Here is a 23,963-nt window from a genome sequence, read left to right as displayed (position 1 = left end):
TGCATTGCCGGCTTCAGTTTCAGGCTGCCTTCGCCGGCGATTCCCACGTTGGACACCGGGCACCAACCAGCGCCTGCTGGCCCTTCTTATCCCCTCCCCGCCGCTTCACGGTCTCTTTCCGCCCTGCCTTTTTCTTGCTATGCCCGCCTCTGGCCTCCGCCGGCCCCGAATTGCCAGTTAGGGAGGCGGCGCCTCGCGGCAGCGGCAGGAGGGAGCTTCCCCGGAGTTGTGCAAGCGGCTGTGAGCAGCGCCAGGAGGCCAAGCAGGTTTTGTGAGTGCACCCCACACAGTGGAGCTGGCGCTTGAGTTGTGTAAGCAGTATCTGCAGAAAGACAGAGGAGAGAAGGGTAAGCTCAAACCACCCTTCTTTCTCATGTGGAATGAATTTTAAAAAGTGGGGAAGGAGGAGATAATGTTGCTTTGGGTCCATTGTTGATGGGACTCTGTGATGCCCCCCCCCCCGGGATGGTGCTAGGTGGGCGGTCATCCCTGCTAGCAAGTACCATATCCCTGTCGTTTTGGATTTTTCAGCTGCTGGTGGTAACTTTGGTTATTCTGAATGCTGGAAGGTTCAGGAAAGATAAAAGACAGTGCTTCCCCAAACAGGACAAAGGCAAACTGCAGAACTCCCTCCTGCAAGAAGCAGGGATGGTCATCAACCTGGATGGCTTTAAAAAAGAAGGAGACAAATCCATGGAGAGAGGAGGGCTATCAGCAGTTACTGGTGAGATGGCTCTGCTCTGCCTCCACAGTTAGAGGCAGCAAGGCTTCCAAAAAGCAGTTGCTGGAAACCTCTGGAGGGGAGAGATGCGCTGGTGCTCATGTTCTGCTCGCTGGTCACTCGGAGAACAAGATGTTGGACTAGAGGAGCCATTGGCCTGATATACAGGAGGCTCGTCTTCTCTTCTTATGTCCCATCCATACTTCCCTCAAAGTGCTTACTGCTGTAATTTGGGGGGGGGGGCGCAAGTGGAATGTGAGAGGGCTTTTTGAGTATGCTGTGTTTTATTACAGCTGTTGAAATATGCCCTCTGAACAATTTAGAAAAGGACAAATGCTTTATGTTTATGGACCCTGTAAGCCAAATTTTAAAAGGGCAACAAGCCCTTAAAGCGGGAGTGGGGAGGGGGGAAGCAATGTGCAATGTTTAAAAGAAGCACCAAGTAAATTCCTTGCACATTTGAAGGGTGCACCTTGAGTAAATAAGGGGGGGGGAGAGAAGTAAGGTAAATAAAGGACACAAAAATGGTACAAAGTGTGTCACTTTAGATATTAAGGTGAGTAAACTTTGTAACTTTGACGGGCTATCTACAACTTGGTTTTAAGAGGAGTTGAGCTCTCAAAAATTCAGTTGCAGATGCTGAATTATATCCTGTAGGTCAGGCATTCCTTCGGCCCTTCAGATGTTTTGGACTACAATTCCCATCATCTCTGACCACTGGTCCTGTTAGCTAGGGATCATGGGAGTTGTAGGCCAAAACATCTGGAAGGCCGCAAGTTGGGGGTGCATGCTGTAGGTCATTTCAACCAAGTGTAAAATGGGGGTGACTTAAGCTCCAATTGCAGAGTTTAAGTCAAAATTCTGAGGTCCGATGAGAAGTATTCTGCAGGTATGAATGGTTAGCTGCTGTTAAAGCAGTTCTAAAAGTGTGGAGCACAGTTTGAAGTAGATGCAGGTGTTTTTAATACAACAGATTTTCATGCTGAAAAGCCTTCTAGTGAAGAAATACAGGAATTAAGAAAGGTGAGCTATATCCTGCCCTCTGCTTCCAAGCTGTGAATGCCATTGCTTCTATAGATAAACCAGCACACACACATCACACACGAAAGGGAGGTGTAAGCTGGCTTGGAGGAACCTGTGGGTTTGCAAGAGAACAGTAAATTGTTAGGGGCAGACAAAAACCTAAATAGCCCCACCAAGAACTGAACAAGCAGAGGTACCCTTCCATGGAATGCTGATTGACAGTGTGGAACCAGGTGTAGGAATGGCATGGAGTGACTAGAATCCTGAGAAGCAGCATTGCATGCCAAAGCACCCAAGGCACAAAGTTCCCAGGAGAACAACAGGTTCAACTAGGCCACAACTTTATTGGTTACAGATGTGAGCGGTTTGGCTTAGGCATTGGGGTGAAGCCAAGCTATATCTTGACTCCTGCCCATCTGCAGAGAGTCCACTGAAGGGTCCACCAATAAGGGGTGCCCTATGACTTACATTAAATAGGGGGTCCCCATAGGGGCTGTGACATGGCCCTAGCCCACGTCCAGACTTCAGATAGGATTCACACCCTGGATCCCTTTAACAGGATACCCTTACTGAGGAGGGGCAGGCGAAGGCAGCAACCTCCCCTCCAACCAAACAAAGGTTTACCCAATGCCTAAACTTACCAAAGTTGTGACAATTGCTACTAGGTAGTCAAAAACCAAATGGCCGGTGCCAATTTGCCAAGTGGAAAAAATTCCTACCCAGCCTCAACAACATGGCGACCAACAATTGCCCATAGCAAGGTCATATGAGCAAAGCATGAAAAGAGGGTGGGTGGGTTGGGTGATTCGACGAAGGGGTGAGAAAGGGGGCCGGCCAGCTGTGCCGCGATTAAATTGCCCGTGGCCACACCCACCCTGCCAGCTGAATGGCTGGGGCTGTCCCCCAGCAATGGTGACGCGGCTGGAGTGATGTGGGGGAGAGGCGGCGTCCCTCCGCCCGTTTGGCTGGGGAACTGTTGAGACCCGGCTGTCTGGCCCCAATGCCTCCAAATGCGTAAAAGGTGAACCGACTTCCATACTGGAACACTTTGCTGCAGGCCTCACTTACCTTTGTAGAAAAATCAGTCTGCAAGACTGTAATATGATCCAGAAATAGACTCCAGGGTGGGTCTGACTTGATTCTCAGAGGCTTGAGTTGCGTGATCTTTGCCTTCTCTCAGTCATGAGAATGATTGTCATTTGTTTGTTTGAGGGGAAATAAAACAGCTGCACTTGGCTGAAATTGTGATGTTGTCATCAAAACCTCCCCTCTATTCTTTACTCTGGGTGATCCAACTCCCATTTACAGGGTCCTGTGGGAATTGTTGTATGTTCATGTCAACGTGAAGGGTGTAAAAAGATGCACTGGTCAGGGGTTTCTGCAATACGCAAGCTTTCCTACCCTGTGTACATGGACAGATATATATGCGAGGTGCCAAATGGCTCCTTAAACCACGGTTGCAGCTGCCAAAACAGAATGTCTAGTTGCCATTTGGGGACAAGACAGCTCTTAAGTCTTATTTTGCAAATGATTGACAGACTGTGCTTAAGTCTCAGTTAAACATTTGGCTAGTTCAGATGACAACTTTGAGCTAGGTTAACAGCTTTGAGAACTTAAAGAAGACAAGTCACTTGATCTAGGAATAATCTACACACAGTATATATTGGCCTATTCCAACCTCTTTTTCTTAATGGTGACTGCTCCTGCTCAGGCTGCACAGAAAAAACATTTTTTGTTCCTGAAATTCGTTTTGATTATGCAGATAAAATATAACTGATAGAATTTTACAGGATGTTGTATGAGTGTGTGAAAAGCGTCCTGATCCAATGATCCCCAGGCATGAAGCTCCAGATGGTGGGGACGTCAGGTGCCATCCTGGCGCCCAGGCAAGTTCACTTGGACGCAAGTGGTTGCTAGCCAGGTGCAAAATGCTCCTGGTGCCTGGCTAATTTCAAACACTGCTTGGATTGCCATGTTTTTGTTTATAAGGATATAAGGAGAAGGGCTGGAAAAGATCTTTGGACATCAGTCAGCCCAGCTAATATTGGGCTATAGAAGGCATGACTTGGTATAAGCAGATTCATCTATTTATTTCCCTTTCCCTACATGTGTCAGGAATCCCAGTGTGTTTGTCAGCAAGGAAATGAGGCACTCTTATGGCCCTTCTGGCATTATGTTTGCACACCTGTTTTCTGACACTGGTCTTGGTATTTTTATTAGTAAAAGTCATGTGAGAACCAACACTCCGTCAGACTGCAGTTGCAGCAGCAGGGGTCAGAGTGACTCATGCTGCAACCTAACACCAAATAGTTTTTGGCCATCCTTTCCAAACTGCTCCCATGAACACATCCTTCAATTCATGGCGATGGTTGATATGTTTTCCAGCTCTGACATGAATTGCAGGACAGTCAAATTTTACCGGTGTTCCAGTGTACAAGTTTGTGGCTTAAGTCTGGCATTTTTAGTTGTGGGGTTGAATTCTGAAGTCCCTCAGATGGCAGAAGCTGGGGCTGGGAATATATAACTTAGAGAAAATGTCAATTGAGGGTCCACAGCTTAGGTATGCTTTGCAGGAGTGGAGCAGAACTCTGCCTGAGAGCCTCTAAATATGGACAATACTTCTATAGAAGGACAGTCAGATTGATTCAGGACAAGTTGTATCCGTTCATATAAAAGCATGCCCAGGGTTCCTTTTATACTAAGTGTCTCTGCCAGGATCTGTGGCTCATAGTGGCATTGCGTACAAATTGTATTTTGTGTGTGCAAGGGCTTTTTCCAGCCGGAACACTCCTGAATGCAGTTCTGGAGCGGCAACATTTTTTTCAGTGCTTTTTAAGGTAGTCTATGCGGCACACTCCCTAAAAAAAGCTCAACACTAGTGTGTGGCCTGCCAAGCATTTAAAAACAAACTCACTCTTGATCTTTAATCCCAAGCATCTAGCCTTCATGGATGTTTATAAAGAAACTGTTGCATTCCTGTGATCTGTCCCTTGAAGGCAAATCATTCTAATACTGCAGAAAGGGGTTTAAACATTCGGTGTATTGTAACTATTTCACAGTTGTTATCTGAACAATTGGAGTTGGCAACGTGAAGGCTTTCAGTCATATCGGCTTCAAGTACAGCCTGCCCTGGAATCTTTTTAAATGACTCACAAGGTATAGCAGACAAGAACTCACCTTTTGTTGCACTGAAGATCATGTTCCAAAGATGCACCAGACTTGTCACCTATGAGGTCATAGTCACATTGTGGTCACATAGTCCATAGTTAAAGGGGAAAGGTTTTTTGTGACCAATGCAAGACACCCAAACTACCAAAATTAAGTGCATCTGATTTGTTCCTAGGATTATTATTTTTTTGTCAGATCACTAAACGAGAAAGCAAAACTCTCAGTACCATAAAGGGTAAGTAGCCTATTCCGTATTTGGGGGGGGGGGGGCGGTCCTTCAACTAACTTTAGAAGAAGAAAAATAGAAAAGTTTTGTGTTATCTTGCATGTCATGCTTCTGGTTTCCCCCCTCACATGTAAAATGCCATTTAAAAGTTGCTAGAGAATGAAACTGTGGGAAGTTAAATTTAAAACAATTTAGAACAGATTAACTATTTATGGAAATGGGTCTGTAGATTAACATTTTCATGGAATTACCTAGCAACCATGATGGACCAAAATGGACAAGCAATGAAAAATTCAGATGGGTACAGAATTCAGCATCCTGGGGGTCAGTTTAGGCATTCAGCTGAATGAGGTGGTAAAGCTTTGCTAAACCCTGGCACTTTAGGGGGCAGGTGGTGAAAATAGAAAGCAAGCATGTCAGGGAGAAGGGTTCCGTGTAACCACCCTAATCCCACAGGAGCATGGATCCCAGGGAGCTCTTTTTCCCTTCCTGTTAAAAACAGTAGACTTAAGGAAGTTTCAATAGTGTGTAATTTTACTTTATATGGAACTGGGAGCAGATGGAAAATGAGGGGACTTAGGGTTAACTGAAAAATGGATTTGGGGCAGGCAGGATCTGGGTTGGTAATGAATTAAGGGATGATCTAGGTAGGATTTTTATTTGAAGAAATGAATTAATGTAAGATCATTTATTTAGAAGTGATTGGTCATAATTAAAGGAAGGAGAAGTTATTCTGAGCTTGGGGATAGTGTAGCAAAATAAGAGTGTGTTTTTGGTATAATTGGCCCACCCCCCACATTTCCCCTTCCCCAGGGGTGGTGGAAAATCTTCTTTCGTCTTCCTACTCAGTTGCAGCTTCAAGTTTTCAGACTGAAAAAAGACTGAAGTTGCTTCTTGAACATTCAGCTTGCTGCAGCAGACTGCAACCGATCTCCAATTTAGACCTGTGTTATCTTTGTTGGCAACTCATTGGTGGAAACTCCCATAAAGCTCCCATAGATCGCTCTCGCAAAAGAATTGTCTTTTGGTAGAATGAATGGCTACCAGATCCAGAGAACTACCATAAAACTATAGACTACACCACACCGTCATTCCCTAGTTTGAGAGAGGCTGGGCTTTTCCAAAACTATTCTGCGGAGAGAACTAATTATTAAAAACAACACAAACAAATGTGTGCTTCTCAGCAGATATGTACGATAAATGTTCATTGCCTTTTTTAGAAGGGCTGCAGTTTTCTGCTGTAGCAGAAAGTAAAGTTGGAGGAACCCCAGAAGCTATTTTCTTCAGCATTAATTTAGTTCAGGCCTGAACTTGTATTTGAAACAAATATTCATGAATTAAAGTTGGGGGATATGAAATAGTTAACAGAGTAGCAGTCTATAAAATATATAAATTTGTAGTGATCATAAGGCTTTTGAACGTTAACAAAACCAGCACGCATATGGAAATACACGAGGCAGTACTTGGGGATCTGAATGCAAAAGTTCAGCTAGGTTATCCAAGCTAAAGGTCACCACCCTTAGTTCCATGTTGAAAAGAAATGCCAGTTTAACTTGATTAGGTTCAAATCAGGGTTAGTTGAAATCATATTCCTAAACCATAAATTAATAACTATATTGGGATACTTCCAGATTGCAAGCTTTAAGGAGACTTTGATGTGGATTAAAAAATATTATTCTACTCTCAGTTTTGAAATACGTTTTGAAAAGATTGTATTGCTGATGCTAAAGCCAACAATTTAAATTAAGTTGTGTAGTGTTACTTAAGCCTTGTAAATACATCTGCAGAAGGTGCTAGCCCACAAATGCTTCCGAAAGGCACTGATGGTCTAAACATTTTAACAAGCAAGAGACCAGTATTTGGAAATCTTTGAAGTAGTTTTCACTTACTAAAAGCGAACAGTTAAATAGATGTTTTCAAAGCTGAACTTCTCAAGGGGATGAGTTCTTGTAAAAGCCCTGGTTACATATGCCAACTTTGCTCCTGGAAATATTATCTGGCTTATCTACTTGCAGATAATTTTTCTGCTTGTTTTTTTACACAGGAATCATGCATCCCCCCCACTCTTGTTCTGAAATAATACAACCCCAGATAGGTTACTGCAGTAATATCCTGTTTGCCAAATGGTCTGATGGGCTTAGTTATTCAGCCCTCTGGTTAAGCTTTTGCAGAGTATTGTGTGTTGGGAAAGGGTGCTAAGGGTGTCCATACTTTGAAGAATTATGTAAAGGAGAAAGCGTTGGCTACTGCTATTTTTATTCATTTTAAGTTTACTTTATCTTTTGCACTGGTCTTCCTCCAAGGTACTTATGACAGCATCCATGGCTGTACATGCTCCGCAGTGTAATCCTGTGAAGTAGGTTAGGCTGAGACAGTGGGCTTGGTCCAAGGTCACCCAGTGAGCTTTTGAGGTCTAACTTTGAACCCAAGTTCCCCAGCTCCTATCTTCCCCCAAATACATGGCAAGATTGCACCTGCCAACATTTCCTTCTCTTTGCACCTAAGAAAGAGGCCCTGACCTCCATTGCATCTGGTCACCCAGCCTATGAACATGGGTTAGGAACAGAGAATCTGTGGCCATCCAGATGTTGATGGCTTCCAGCTCCTGTCATCTGCAACTGAAGAGGCCAGTAGTCAGGGATTATGGAAGTTGTAGTTCAGCAACATCTTGAGGGCTACAGATTCCCCACCCATAGGTGAACAGGATGGAATGGGGAGCAAAATACAGCGGTTGATGGCCAAGACCACATCATGTAGAATTCTATCAGTTATATTTTATCTGCACAATCAGACTGAATTTCAGGAACCAAAATGCTTTTTCTGTGCAGCCTGAGCAGAAGCCATGAACAATGTTATACTTACTGTTGTAGCTTGTCTTCGCTTACCACACCCCACTGCCCTGCTCAGAGTTGTGTAGAATATTCTTATGTTATGAATGGTCTGTGCCACCATTAAAAAAAGAGAAAGGAATAGGCCAGTGGTCTGTCCCTGTATGAAGTGACTTCTCTTCTTTAAGTTCTCAGAGTTATTATCCCAGCTCAACTATCCGGATATTTAACTATCCGGATAACTTTGTGCATGCCTTTTTAATTTAATGTTACAATGGTGTTGTAGGGGATGCTGACTTGCCACCAAGGACAGGGAAGGACAGTAACAGTGTTACAATGTCCTTTCTTGTGTTTTATATAAGCCAACGAGTAAGAAGTTTTTGCCTAAATAGCTATTTGAGATTGCAAGGGTTCCCTCTGGTGGCATTTTGGATAAAGATGTAGAACATTTGCTATCATAGCCTCCAGGAATCCAGGCAAGGATTGCTCATCTAATTTTTATTTTGGAAAGGGGAAGGGTTGTTCTGGCAAGACATCCTCAATCTTCCACTTGAACCTGGAATAGGGGAGAACTCTTCTTGCTTCCTCTGACCTTGGGGTGCTCAGTGCAAAAAATGATGCTGGCCACCCCCCCCCCCAAGAACACTGCCTGCCCCCAAAGGCACTGTCTTCTGTGCACTGTTGAAGTGCCCAGTCTGATTCGTGCAATAGTAGCCTAGACTCTCTCCAAAATGTTGTGTTATTGGTTGGAATAAAAACAAATAGCAATTTACCAGAGGACCAGAATTCAAGAGTTTAAAAGAAAAAGTGGGATAGGTTTTTTGTTGGCATGAAAAAGCTATTTTTTAAAAAGGGGAGAGGAAATTGGGCATCCCCCCTGGAAGAGGGCAACATATCTAGTTTCAATTTGATCCAGGAATGCTCCTTCGCTACTCCTCTTTGACCCCTGTTCCTGTTTTTGATAGATAACTTGTGGTTAGTCTCACCCTCATGCTTATCTTGAGCAGTCAAAAGTGCATATGCCTTATCTCTGTTATACAGAAAAGGCAGAAAGAAGTAGTGAATTCTTTGTAAAGCTGAGGCATCGTCCTAAGTGCTGCTACCTGCATCCTCTCGTGTTCTTTTTGCGCAGACCCAGGTGAAGGACTTTACTCCCCCTCCCCAGGTATGATGTACCCAGTTCCATCCCTGGCTTCTGACTGCTTGCCCTCCCGGCTGCCCTCTCTCCTCCTGCCATTTGCTGCTGGGTTGGCTGAACAGCTGGAATGTTACAGAGGGCAAGTGCAGGCAATGATTACGGGAATTGAAACTCTTCATGTTGTGTGAACAGCTGCCCATCTCACAGCCCTTTTCATTCCACATTTGCACCTGATGTCTTAGCAGAACGATCCAGGCAACAACAAGACAAACTGAGGAAGTGAAGAGCACAGAGAGCCATTGATACATGTCTGCTTGAGGAGGCAACTGGCAAATTAAACTGAAAAGAAGTTGTCTTATTGGTTGATGTTACAAGTAAGTTGTTGGAAAGGGAAGGCTTCCTAAATTATAAGGGGAAATGTACTTTGTAGGCCTTGCTAATGGAACAGGATTGAGAGTCTCTGAGAGCAGGGCTGGCCCATCCATGAGGCAAGGTGAGGCAACTGTCTCGGGTGGCAGGATCCACAGGGGAAGCAGATCTGGTCTCCAGGGAATGCATTGCCCACCACTGCAGTAGTAACAGCAGCTGCCGAGCATTCCTCGGAGGCTGGATCTGCCACCTCCTCAGCCCCCACCCCAGGCCTCCTCCACAGAGGCCTCTTAGCACATAGACAGTGCTGCTGGCCTCTTCCCACCCCTAGGGAAGAAATGGTGGGGGAAGCCCCATGGGTCTACATCTGCCCAGCATGATCCAGAGTGGACCTCTTCCTTCCCCCACGACAATCTCTGATTCCCAGCTCAGCCATTGAGTAAGGTTGATTCGATTCCCCGCCCCTTGTTCCTGATGCAGATCTTCTCTCACTCCTTCTTACCTGGTGGGGGGGCACTATTTTGTGGTTTGCCTTAGGTGTCAAAATGTCTTGGGCCAGCCTTTAATCTAAGAGAACATAGTGGGCACGATCCTGCTATAATCAAAACATTTAACTGAGGAAACAGTGCTAAACGCCCTTACTAGAAGGCAAGCCTCTGGCCAGTGGCAGGTCTTTTGTCCCTTGACGCTGGCATCCCAGGGCAGCTGTCAGCTGGAGAAGAAGGATCGCCCTGGCAGGGAGAGGCAAAGCAGCAATCCCCTTCTCTGGCCAACGTTTATGTATCTGATGTTTAAAGTTTATTATTATTATTATTAGTATTAGTATTATTATTATTAATTAATGCATCACTTACACAAGAGTCTCTCGGCAATTTGCCATTAAACAAAAAACATGCCGGTATTACAATGCTGTTTTTAAAAAATGCATAAATTAAACATCACAATCTAACGTCCAGCTCTTATAGCCATAGATTTGTTGTCCCTCTGTGCACTTTCAGTATTGAAGTATCCTGTGCAATTAACTTTGCTAGGGCTGAAAGAATGCAGCTCTTTAAACAATTAGACCATCTGTATAGGAAACGCTAGCAGCAATTCTGTGATAGCGTAAAGGATAATGGGGAGAGAAACAAACTTCTAGTAACCTTTCTTCTTCCCCCACCCCTCCCTCTTTCACGAAGGATTTACCATGTTTGGGACTGTGGTCGTTGGGATTGGGATTGCAGGATCTGTGCGGATCAGGGACCTGCTGAATCCTTTGCCTTCCAGTCCTGCTGAGCATCTCAGACTGTTGGGCTTTGTGTCTAGGTGAGAGGCTTCATTATGTGGCTTAAGAAAAAAAGTCTAATGAGACTAACTTATACCTTGTAAAAACAATTATGCTTGATGGCACCTTGAAGCTAACTTTTGATAAGCCTTTTTTATTTTTTCAAAAAATGGGCATGATGTCTCATAGGTAATAATCTACTTCTTCAAATGCTGAGTAGGAACTTAATATTCTAATGAGCCAGGATCCCAAGATTTAGAGTGCTGTACATCTCAAGTTGTCCCCCACTGAGGCTCTTTTCAGTATTCCCTTTTTGTCAGAGGTAAAATGAGTGATAACTGGAGAGAATGCCTTTTTGGTTGTGGTGCCCCATTTACTTATATGGCTCCAACACTGTTTTCTTTCAGGCACCAGATGAAAACATCCTAATTCTATCATCTTTTTAAGTTTCTGGCATTTTAAAATATCCCCCATGGAACTGGATCTATCATCTGTTTTTATTATGCTTTTTTATTATTGTTGTGACATTTTAATTGAGTAAAAAGCTCCAAAAGCAATTTTGTTGCTTCCTTCTGCACTTTTGTGCCACATAAGTGCTGTTCATTGTAGGTATGTTCTCATTCATTTTTGTTTCTGCTAAAACTAGGAGACCTCTAGGTGATGTTCAGAAAGTCAAGCAGATAAGTCTACAAGAAGCTGTGGACAGCAAGGAGGTCGCTGCTGCCATCGTCTGTACAGATAACCAGAACCACAGTGAGGCTGTCAGGTATTGCCTTCCCAATTCTCTAGTATAAAAACGATGTTAGATTGTCGGTTCTCCGTTATTCCAGAGAGTATGTCGACCAGAATGACTTTCAGCAAAACTCTCACTTTACAGTTGCTATTTAGGCATTATCCTTCTCATCAGTTGACGATGGTTCATGCGAGTTTAAACAGTACATTTTCTTACCTTCCAAAAACGTGGGTGGGATAGGAACATAGGAAACAGCCTTACACCAGGTTAGACCATTGGTCTATCAAGCTCAGCTTTGTCCACACTGACTGGCAATGGCTCTTCAGAATTTCAGACAGAAAACATCAAGAAGAACTTTATGGCGGTAAGAGCCATTTGACAGTGGAACGGATTCCCTCCTTCACTGGAGGTTTTTAAGTAGAGGTTGGATGGCCATCTGCCAGGGATGCTTTAGCTAAGGTTCCTGCATTGCAGGGAGTTGCTCTCGGTGACTCTTGGGAACCCTTCCAACTCTACAATACGACGATTCTCTTCCCAGCTCTTCCTGAAGACGTCAGGGATTGAACTTGGGAACTTCTGCATGCAAGGCAGCTGCTCTGGCACTGCTCTCTGGCTCCCCCTGAGCCTTGGCTCTTTCCTGGTCGCCACTGAATGCGTGTGTTTCATCTAGAAAGGCAACAGTATAAATGCACAGTTTATGTGAAGTGCTTGTATGGATGCTAGAATATAAAAAGGTATGGAGAAAATTGTCCTTAGCAGCTAGAAATGCTTCTGATATCCATGAAAGCTTGCGTCAAACGGTAAACTAGTTTGACTTTGTCTGCAACTGTAATTGCTGCACCAAAAGAACAATGAGAATTGTAGTTTGCACGGCTGCTGGGCAGGGTGGGTTTGATTTAAAACACTAACCAGTAAGACTTGATTTAAATCATTTTTTTACAGAAAGACTCATTCTTGCTAGTATAATCTTAATATTTACAACCAGATGAAGGTTTCATTTTTGGAATAATAAATTTTCAGAGTAGTTTTTACAGTTATATTAAAAATGACTGATTTGGTTATACTATTAAAAATACATAGACAGATAATTATGAAATTATTGTGAGGTTTAATAAGTTAACTGTTTATATTTGGAAACTTTTCTGCTGTACTTTATTGGAAGGAGAAAAATAATTTCCTTAAAAACAATTTAAACAATTTGTTTAACTAAAACAATAACATTATAGCATATGTATCCATGTTTGTTAACTGATGTGGTTAAACATTTTTTTAAAAAAACAACCATAGACTGAGTTTTAGCACACATGAAAAACTTACAACAAATCCTTATTTCCTGATGAATAGCCTTTGGGCTATAATGTAACTTAAATAGAAAACTATCATTAGAAAGATTTTTCCTCCAAAAGCATTTTATTTTAAAATTTAGATTTTTAAAAATTATTTTTTAAATCATTTATTTTTATCCACCCTGCTGCTGGGAATAATTTGGAAAACACCTAGGAAAGGCGCTCTGAGCTTCTGAAAGTGCAAGATGCATAAGTGTAACGCATATCGTTTTCTCCTTTGTAAGGACGTTCCTGGAGGCTGGGAAACATGTCCTTGTTGAGTACCCTTTGGCGCTGTCTGCAAAGGAAGCACATGAGCTGTGGGAGTTGGCAGAGCAGAAAGGTATTATGCAAAACCAAGGCTGTGCTTGTTTAAAACAGTGTGTGGCACCATGGCTCTGCTCCTTTGTAATTTAAAGTGTGTGTCGCAGGGCAGCACAGTTGCAAAGGTATCCTGTCCTGTATGGATAGTTATGCAGAAAGAAGAATTTGACATGTACTGCTTCTTCTACTACTGCAGCATCACAATGGGAGAAATTATATATGTCAAAGTTCTCCTTTCTTCTAAACTATTAGAGACAAAGGAACTCTGCCCTGGTCCTTCCAAATTAACAGAATGGAGGTCAGGGGACATCTCAGATGAGGAACAGGTGTGGTACAAAATGGAAAATTATGGAACACTGTGCCGCAAGAAGTTTGTGCTCTTGGACAGAGACAACCACTTTACTGCTTCAATTTCTAAGAAAGGTATAAAGTATGTGTCCCCTGGAGTCCAACCCTACCATTAGGCAAAATGAGGCAACTGCCTCAGGCAACAGACGTTGAGAGGCAATGGCAGCACCTCTCTCAACGTTTCTTCAGTGTTCCCTTCTGTTGGAGAATTTACTACTACTACTACTACCACTACTACTGTACTACTACTAACAACAACAACAACAACAACAACAATAATAGTACCCCGCGCATCTGACTGGGTTTCCCCAGTCATTCTGGGAGGCTTCCAACATATATAAAAACATAATAAAACATTACACATCAAAAGGCTTCCCTATGCAGGACTGCCTTCAGATGTCTTCTAAAAGTTGTGTACTTCTTTATCTCCTTGACATCTGATGTGAGGTCATTCCTCAGGGTGGCTTCCACTACCAAGAAGGCCCTCTGCCTCATTCCCTGTAGCTTCACTTCTCACAATGAGGGAACCGCCAGAAGGGCCTCTGTGCTGAATCTCAGTTTCTGGGCTGAACGATGGAGGTGGAGACGCTCCTTCAGGTATATAGGGATGAGGCCATTTAGGGCTTTAAAGGTCAGCACCAACAATTCGAATTGTGCTCAGAAATGTACTGGGAGCCAATCTAGGTCTTTCAGAACGGTGGTAGATGGTCCCAGCGGCCACTCCCAGTCACCAGTCTGGCAGCTGCAGTCTGGATTAGTTGTACTGTCTGAGTCACCTTCAAAGGTAGATCAAGCAGTAGTCCAAGCATGAGATAACCAGCACATGTACCACTCTGGTGAGACACTGTGCCGGCAGGTAGGGTCTCAGCTGATGTACCAGATGGAGCTGGTAGACAGTTGCCCTGGACCTTTGCCTCCATAGACAGCTGTGAGTCCAAAATGGCTCCCAGGCTGTGCACACATGGTCCTTCAGAGGCACAGTTACTGCATTCAGGACGACAAAGTACCTCACACCTGCCCACCACCTCCTGTTCCCCAGAAACAGTATTTCTGTCTTTTCGGGATTCAACCTAAATCTGTTAGCTGCCATCCATCCTTCAACGGCCTTCAAGATGTTCACTGCCTTCACTGGTTCCAATTTAAATGAGAAGTAGAGCTGAGTATCATCCACATACCGGTGAACACGCAGCCCAAATCCCCTGATGACCACACCTACTGGCTTCACATAAGATAATTAAGATAATTTATTATTTATACCCCGCCCATCTGGCTGGGTTTCCCCAGCCACTCTGGGTGGCTCCCAATCAAATATTAAAAACACAATATAGATGCTGATGAGTTTTATGCACCACATGGCCTGTCCTGACCACCCCCCCTCAAAAAAGCTAGCCTTCTGCAACAGAGGATGCTATCCCACTGCAGTAAGGTACTGAATGTGGAATTTGGAGGAGGGGCTGTAGCAGCCACCTTGTACTTCATATAAGGCTGCAAAATGTCTTGGGTTGCCACTGATTTCACCTTTCCTAGAAAAAAAAAGCAGGGGGAAATTCCTTAGTTCATTCTCTTTTGTTACTTATTTTTATTATTTATTAAATTTGTATACTACCCTTCATCTGAAGATCAAAGGGTGGTTTACAACATAAAAATAAAACATGAGAACACAAAATACCGTAAATTTCGCTCCATAACACGCAGTTTTTTTCTCCTAGAAAGTAAGGGAAAATGTCTGTGCATGTTATGGAGCGAATGCCTACGGATGGCAGGGGAATCTGCTGCAGTTGTGAGCAGTCCGTGGCTCGCTTTGAAGCAGCAAAGCGGGTGTAAGCGGCTCCTGTCAGCTAGCGGAGCTGGGGAGGGAGAGAAGCAGAGCGGGAGTTGGCTGCTTTAAAACAACACCTGCTCTCTGTCCCTGCCTGCAGTTTTTTTCTGTCCGATTTTGGATTAGCCACTGTAGGAGCTGTGTGTGTGTGCGCTTGAGCTATCGTTCTCCTCCTCCTGCTTCCCCTTCACTCTCCCTGCGCCCCTGCGACTTCCAGGCTCTTGTGTGTGCAAGGGCTCCTTCTCCTCTTGCTTCCCATTCACTCTCCCTGCGACTTTAGAATTGACACTCTGTGTGTCTCTGTGTGTGTGAGGGCTCCTTCTCCTCTTGCTTCCCCTTCACTCTCCCTGCACCCCTGCGACTTTAGAATTGACACTCTGTGTGTCTCTGTGTGTGTGAGGCATCGTTCTCCTTCTCTTGCTTCCCGTTCACTCCCCCAGCACCCCTGCGACTTCCAGCGCCCTGCGACTTTAGGGCCAGTTCTCTCTCTGCGTGTGTGTGTGTGTTTTGACCTCACTGTGCTTGTTGGGGGAGAGTATTGGTCGCAATTTTTCTTGATTTGTCTGAGAGTAGTTACTATCGTGGTTTCCTTGCCGGGGAGGAGGGAGAGACGCAGAGCCTGCTTGTTCTAAAGGAGCAAAGCCGGAGAGGAGCCTCTCCTGCATTATTAGCAGCATCCTTCTCCACACCCCCCACGCGTGCTCCTTGTCCCTTGAGTGCTTTTCCTTCCCTCCCCACTTAAAACGTGGTTACAAAGCACGGATCCACATGGATCCTCAGGATTTTTGCACTGGATTTTTGCACTTTGAATTGGGCCCAGAAAGTGATTGGCAGCCAGTGCAGTCAGGCCAGGATTGGTGATAAATGCTCAAACTGTCTTTCCCCGGTCACCCCAAATTCACCATCAGATCACATAGCATGTCCATGGCTACAGCCTGCACCAAAAAACACACCCACCCACTGTTTCATGGGGCCGCAATGCGCAAAAACGTGGTTACAAAGCATGGATCCACATGGATCCTCAGGATTTTTGCATTGGGCTACCCCAAACTCACTGTCAGATCACATGTCTGTGGCCACAGCATGAACCACAAAAATCATACATCCACTGTTTTGCTTAGAATATTTTTTTCTTGTTTTCCTCCTCTAAAAACTACGTGCGTGTTATGGTCAGGTGCGTGTTATAGAGTGAAAAATACCGTACATAACAATAATGAAAAAACGAGAACAAACCACAAACACATTTTAAAGGCCATAGATTGTTTAATCATCCAAAGGCCTGGTTATAGAGAAAGTGCCAGGCAAGCCTCCTTGGGGATAATGGTAAAGACCCCTGACCGTTAAGTCCAGTCGCGGATGACTCGGGTGGCAGCGCTCATCTCACTTTGCTGGCCGTCCGCAGACAGCTTCCGGGTCATGTGGCCAGCATGACTAAGCTGCTTCTGGCGAACCAGAGCAGCACACGGAAACGCCGTTTACCTTCCCACCTTAGTGGTACCTATTTATCTACTTGCACTTTGACATGCTTTTGAACTGCCAGGTTGGCAGGAGCAGGGACCGAGCAACGGGAGCTCACCACGTTGCGGGGATTCGAACCACCAACCTTCTGATCGGCACCACAGCGCCACCCACGTCCCCTTGGGGATATCTCCATAGGGATAGCATTCCACAAATGGGAGCCACTGCAGAAAAGGCCCATTCTCATGTTGCCAACCTCCAGACCCTTCATGAAGGAGGCATGCAAAGAAGGGCCTCAGGGTCCGGGGTGGTTTATATGGGGAGAGGCATCCTTGAGCTATTGTGGTCCTGAGCCATTTAAGGCTTTATAGGTCAAAGCCAGTACTTTGAATTGGGCCCAGAAAGTGATTGGCAGCCAGTGCAGTCAGGCCAGGATTGGTGATAAATGCTCAAACTGTCTTTCCCCGGTGAGCAACCTGGCTGCCAGATTCTGCACCAGCTAAAGTTTCCAATTCTTCTTCAGAAGCAGCCCCATGTATAATGTCACAGTAGTCTCACCTAGAGGTTACCAGTGCATAGACAACAGTAGTTAGGCTTTCCCTGTCCAGAGAGGGGTACAGTTGGGCCACCAGCCGAAGCTGATGGAAAACACTCAGTGCCACTGAGCCTCAGGGGACAGCAAAGGATCCAGAAGTACCCTCAAGCTGTGTGACCCCTCCTTCAGAGGGAGTGTGCCCCAACCATCTGATCTAGGGCCTCAGTCTTATCTAGAGTGAGCTTCAGCTTATTGACTCTCATGCAGTCCTTTACCAAGGCAAGACAGTGGTCCAGCACGTCCACTGCCTCACCTGAAGATGTAAAGAAGAAATAGAGCTGTTTAAGAGTAGCAGTCTTTCACACACACTAATATCAGTGCAAATAAGGTCCCACTCTTTAAAAAAGTGAAAAAGCAGGTGTAGTAATACAGATTGTATTTTGGAGCAAGTCTGCACAACGTCTGACCCACCAACCATCTAAATTGTGTTCAAAAACAGGGACATTTTGCAGCACCTGATGGGGTACAGTAAATGGCTGATAGGCTGTTTGGCACAGAGGGTCACAAGGTGCCCAGGCCTGCTCTGTACCTTCAGGGAAGGTAATTTCATTCTCATGTATATATACCCCACCTTTTTACCTGATGGGCGAAATAGTTGCTTAATTGTTTTTTTTCTATGTTTTTAGCCATTTTTATTTTCATCCGTAGGATGCCTTAAGTCCTGCTAGGGAAAAGGGCAGGATATGTATGTATGTATGTATGTATGTATGTATGTATGTGTGTGTGTGTACAAACAAACAAACAAATAGTGCAGCCAAGAAATGGAATGCGTAGCTACTTCCTTGGTGTAGGGTTCCCAGCACTGGGCACTAACAACCATGCATTTGAACCTGATGCCATTCCCAATTGTTGATCATTAAATCTGCATTTGTCTCCATGGCAGGCAAAATCCTCCACGTGGAACATATTGAACTCCTGACTGAGGAGTACAAGCAGCTGAAGAAAGAGGTGGCAGGGAAGGAGCTTGTGAAGGGAACCTTGCACTTCACAGGTCAGTTGTTGGAGACTGTCTAATTGAATGCAGTCTGACCTGCTTTGCAGCAGCCGGTACTTCAGACGTCATCAACCCACCCATTTCTGGAAGGAATAAACGTGGACCAGGCCTAGATTCTTAGCCAGTTTAACCAAAGATTCTAGGCCTACCTCTTTGCTGACTGCACTGGTTTTTCTATTTACAAGTATTATTTATTGTAAGAGAGCTTTAAAAATGTGGTTCTGTCCAGCCCCCAGCTGCAGTTTGGACTGGCGCAGTCCATTCTACTGTCTGTTGTACAAACAGACCTGGTCTTTGAAATTATTCTGTCTATTTGATAGTATAGCGAGTCCACCCATAGGTAGAATAGTTCTTTTTCCAGCCATGTGTTCAAAGTCCTCTTTCTCGTTTCTAAAGGTGGTGCATTGGATGAAGAGCGCTCAGGGTTCCCAGCTTTTAGTGGGATTGCTCGCCTGACTTGGCTAGTTGATCTTTTTGGGGACCTCACTGTTGTCTCTGCCACGAGGGAAGAGCAGAAAGAGAGAAATTACTCCAGAATGACTGCACAGTTTCAGACTGCAAAAAATAGGTTGGTATAATTGAATTCTAGAAAATGTTGATGAATCACAATAATATTTCTCCTGCTGGCTTACTAGGGTCACATGTGGCACTGTGGGTGCCAACATCCCTCAACCAAAATAATCTCAGAATCATAGAATCATAGAATTGGAAGAGACCACAAGGGCCATCGAGTCCAACCCCATCGAGTCTCTGCTCAAGCAATCTAAATTTTGCACTAAGAAAAAGACGAGGCAGGAGTTAATTAGCTGTGAGCATCTCTCTAGGATCTCATATGCTTGGATATATGCTACGGCATAATTTGGCTTTGTGCAGTGTGCAAACCAGACCAATATCTGTTTAATTTACAAACCACCTTCACATATGCTCAAGGTAGTGTACAACAAAACAAAACCATAATATTGAAATGAACACAATAAACAGTTTACACTTTCAATCTATAATACTGCCCTAGTCCCAATAAATTATTTCCTCTGCATCTGTGACATAGGGCATGACCACAATTGGACACACATTTGCTGGGAATCATGAAATGGTTTTGCTTTGATATCCTGGATGAAATTGATATTTTCAGAACTGGAACCAATTATTGTAATTGCTCCTACAAGTCAAATTTGTCATTGTCTTCCTACCTTTCTAGGTAGTATGTGGCCTGGTTTGTTACCTGCGCTGTCAGCCACCTTTGTTCCACCTTATCACATGTTGTGCGCACCTCTGCCATGTGTATCCCAGTAGCTTTTGTCTTTGGTGTAGTCATTCATCTAAGATTAATCTACTGGGAATAGTAGCGTTGCATAACAGTCTAACTATGTTGGCTAGCATCGTATCCCAGCTCCACTGGCAAAAATCTCCCATGGAGCTGGAGCCAAGGTCTCTCTCCAAAAAGGTCACTTAAACTGCCCGTGGCTAAGCACCAGCATGGCTCCCCAAAAAGTAAGCCCTTTATCAAATAGCATAGATGGAGTTTGTAACTCTGAGCAGACAGTGTTTAACTTCTGAAAAAGAGCACGACTGATTCCAGTCCACTTGAAGATAATGCTATCTCTTCTGCCACCTCCCGGATGTATATTAGCTGGCTGTGCTGAGGAGGACTCTGAATAGTGCTAGACTTGGAGTCCTTTTTCTATCTGTATGTCCTGGGCCAGGGCTGTAAGCAGCCCAGCGCCGCCGCCCCCATTCTGTCCGAAAGAGAAACAAAGGGGAAGCGACGAAAGGCATTCTCCCTCAGAAGATGTAACAAGGAGGGCCTGCACACTTGTTTTCTGCAAATGACCAAACAGATGATGCAAGGAGAGTCCAGGTCTTCCATCAATATTTGTGGCAGCAAAACAGAGTTAGCAACTATGCTGACTGGTTGAAAAGCTGCCACTGCTGAGGGTTTGGTTTCACTGAGTATTTGGACAGCTGTTTACACAGAGCCGTCAGTATTAAATCTTGTTACTTGTTCTGTCATCTATTATAGAAGAGTGGAACCTTCAACAAAACATTGCAGTTTATCCTCACCTCCTTGTAGGAGTGCTCTTGTTCAGGATTCCTGCCAGCCATTTCATTTCATACAAAACATTTCAGGTCCACACATTTCCTTGTTTTTCTTTTCCAGCTGACAGTCAATATTGTTTGGCTCTTGAGCACATTCATTTTTCAGTGGACATGTTTGTGTGTGTTTAATGTTTGTTCTCTTTTAGTTTTGCGAGACATGAGATTTCCCTAAGCATGCTAATACCTTCCTCTTAGTGGCCCCATTTGGCCTACAATCCTGTTGCCACTTGCTACCTGAAATCACTATTAGAAGTGGCAACTAGCCTGTGGAGCCTGGCCTCAGATGTCTAGGATTTAACCAGTGAACATAACGTCTGGCGGGAATTCTGGAAAAATGTCCAGGATTTTGAGGTTGATTACCTAAAAAAAGTTCAACAACTTTGAATTTCATTTACTAAAAAATGCTCAACAACTTTTGTGTCCTGAATTTTACTTCTAGAAATATGACAGCCCTAGGTATAGCAGCGCAGAAATGAGTTACAATCAAGCTTCTCTCATTTGGGGAATGAAACTTCTCAGGTTGAGGATTGGGAAGGCTGCTGGGTAAAATTAGACGTATGACAAGAGACAGGAGGCAGCTGTGAACTGCTGGCAAGTGATAAAGCAAGAAGACTGGGGAACATTGACTAGAGAGCCAAGGCTTGTTAGATCTGGGCTTGAGAATCTGGCAGGGCAATTATGCCAGGTGTGTCTTCTGTTGATGTTGCAACATTGTGACCCTGCAACCCAAAGGGGACAAGAAGGGTCAGAAAAGCAGAGGGGAGAGGTAGGGGTTAATTTCATGGATTGAATTGGAAAGCTGCAGCCTTCATTAAAATGCAGTAATTTGGTAACTTTTCACAAAAGATAAAGAACACCAGCAGGTGGTGCTAAGAAGTGGCAGCAAGTGTTCAAATAATAATAATAAATTGTCCAGTAGCACCTTATAGACCAAGTAAATTTGTTCTGGTATAAGCTTTCGTGTGCATGCATACTTCTCCAGTTCAGTTAGCCATTTACTCTATATGATTTAATAAGCTGCAAGTTATTTTTCAATGTATGTCTTCATAATTTGCTGCATGTACAGAACCACCTGCAGCCAGCTTGCTTAGGATGGGGAAGTTCCCTGTGTTGTCTTTTCAAAGCCAAAGACATCTGTGCAGGCCACATCTGGGTGTCATGGCTGCTCTGCAGTTCCAGATCTGTTCCTTCCTGGGCCAGGTTTCCCAGTGATGCAGTTCCATTGACATGGGTGGATTTGCACGAGCTGAATGTTTGACCCACTCTCATTTATGTCCGAGTTGGTTTTAGGTGTGGGCTGGATGTGGACAGACTCAGTAAGTCTTTGCTGGAATAGAGAAATAGAGCATTTCTGACACATCCCTGAATTGGCTGTGAGTTAGGCAGAACTACTCTTGCTGTCCTTCTGGGTACCTTGAGTGGGGAAAATGGGGTCAGAAATGCAGCCTGAGTCTTAACACAAGCTTTTTGGAAATTTGTTCTTAGCTTTTGTTATCTCTAAAATGTTATTAATGAGGAAGATGAGAGTGGCTTATTAAAAACCTGCTTGAACTTTATGTAGCCATTTTACTGCATTTTTAGTATATAAAAACAATTAAAACAACAACTCCTCCCTATATGAGCACTTTGCGGCCTTTGCCACCAGAGAGCGTTCCCCAAGTGTTAAACTAAGATTTGAGCATTTCTGATGTTTTATTACAAGTGTCGACATAGCATTATAAAATGCCAGCAAAGCAAAATGTATTTCTCATACTATTACAAGCAATAATTATTTTGGGTTTACTTACAGAAAACCTGTGACCCACTTGCAGAGCCTTCAGGGCCCACTTGCAGGTGGTGACCCACAGCTCGGGAAGCGTTGTGCTAGAGAATAGCACTTGATATTGGAGGGCACTTTCTGACCTCCGCGACACACTTTTGGCTTATTATGAGGGCTTCATTTGCAGCCAGCCTCTTAGATGGTTGACTTGGTTTCCCTTCCTTTTCCGTCTCCTTTAACCAGGTCCCTGACTTGGATTGAAGAAAGGGCACCCGGAATGAAGCGGGACAAGGCCATCAACTTCTGCTTCACAAGCGGGTGCTTGGAGAGTCTTCCCGAGGCCCCCCGCTCACAAGTTGGCATCTTCATGCAAGACCTGATCCTCTTTGCCAAAAAGCTTTTGGGCCAGGCCTCCCAAGAGGAAGTGCTGGCCGAGAAGAGGCGGATTCTGCTGTGTCTCGACCTGGCCGAAGAGATTCAAAGGCTCTGTGAGCGGCCAGCAAACATCTACTCTTGAAACTGCTTGGGAGTCGGGGGCTGGGCTGCTTAGAACTGCTGCTGCTGCTCCTCCTCCTCCTCCGGAAATGCTTCTTTCTTCCATTCCCTTTTAACTTGCCAGACACTCCATTGTGACCAGTAAGACTTTTCTAACAATTTTGGGCCAGTCCAGGTTTCCCATGCCCTTTACAGGTTTAATTTAACCTGTCAAAAGGGAATAGTGTACCACTTTTGGCTTGCCTTAGTGAAGGAGTTGGCAAAATGTAGCCTTCCAGCCCTTCAGACCTTCTTTTCTTTCCCCAGGACATCCCTTCTCCCTGGCCATGTTCCTTCACCCCAGACCACCCCCCTGACTGGCCTGGCTTTGTGCCCTCCATGAGTGCTTTTGCCTGAGTAGAATGTGCTCTTGAAGCCTGGTAATACTTCTTGCTTTGCTTGGGTGGAAGACAAGAGGTGTAGGCACATGTGTTGCCTACTGTTCAGAGGTAAAATACATTTATCTGCTTCCTCTACCTTACCTTTGGCCTTGCCCACCACTGGCATGGGTCTCTTCTCTGAAAGCACCTTCTGACAACAGAACTACAGATACAGAAAATGACAGCCCTATGTTGCGTTTTCCTGCCCCAATCTACACAATGTTTAGTTGGACTTAATTTGTGATGTGTCTTCAGCCCACCTGTCTTTTTGGCTGTTGCTGGGAGGGCTGAGGAAAAGAGCCTCAAAAATCTTGCTCTGCGTTACTGGAAGCAAGAGAACTTTCTATTTTCTGTATCATGTTTAGTTCTCACCCATATTAACTAGCTGACAGACAGGTATATGAGCTGCAGAACTACTTCCATGAACTTATGGCTCAGTTTTAACATGGCTGGAGTTAAAAATCTGCTCTCCAACTGGGTTTTACACTTAATTGCCTTATGCTGAATTGGAACTTGAGATTTCAGACTTCATGCTTTGATCCAGCTCCTTTCTGAGACTGATTCCGTCTTAACCTGCCATCAAGCAAGTGGGTCTACTCCATTTTTGTGAGGAGAGTGCCTCCACGTGCTGGTAGTGATCATAGCAGGTGACCTGCCTGTTCTCAGGCTGTTCTTCTAATATAAATACCAGTTGTCACCATGTAGAGGCACATTTGTAAGAATCACCACACAAAGTGGGTCAAGTTAGCCTTGCGATGCTTCTGCTACATCTTGTATTTGGAGTGGCCCTTGGTCATTTTCCTGTCCCTAGAAACGCACAATAAACTCTGCTAATATTCAGTTTGAATTTGAACATATGC

General features: G+C 44.4%; 1 protein-coding gene across 3 annotated transcripts; it reads left to right on the top strand.

The window, feature by feature from the left end:
• Window positions 1-41: 41 nt before the first annotated feature.
• On the top strand, window positions 42-23,943 carry BLVRA (biliverdin reductase A). 3 transcript variants are annotated; one of them, XM_083578262.1, is made up of 9 exons: window positions 180-347; window positions 9,008-9,131; window positions 9,350-9,478; window positions 10,652-10,778; window positions 11,384-11,503; window positions 13,041-13,138; window positions 18,223-18,330; window positions 18,730-18,901; window positions 22,433-23,943. In XM_083578262.1, exons 4-9 carry the CDS (start codon window positions 10,660-10,662, stop codon window positions 22,704-22,706), a joined length of 891 nt encoding a protein of 296 aa, XP_083434388.1. In that variant the 5' UTR covers window positions 180-347; window positions 9,008-9,131; window positions 9,350-9,478; window positions 10,652-10,659; the 3' UTR covers window positions 22,707-23,943. The 3 variants fall into 3 exon arrangements, with proteins under 3 accessions (XP_083434387.1, XP_083434388.1, XP_083434389.1); XM_083578263.1 differs by having other exon boundaries at window positions 9,008-9,288; XM_083578261.1 differs by lacking the exon at window positions 9,008-9,131 and having other exon boundaries at window positions 42-347.
• Window positions 23,944-23,963: the final 20 nt, after the last annotated feature.

The sequence above is a fragment of the Podarcis filfolensis genome, assembly GCF_964270895.1.
Source record: "Podarcis filfolensis genome assembly, chromosome: 12".
Classification (NCBI taxonomy): Eukaryota; Metazoa; Chordata; class Lepidosauria; order Squamata; family Lacertidae; genus Podarcis; species Podarcis filfolensis.
Note: the sequence above shows the minus strand (reverse complement) of the source record. Positions and strands in the feature narration are given on the sequence as shown.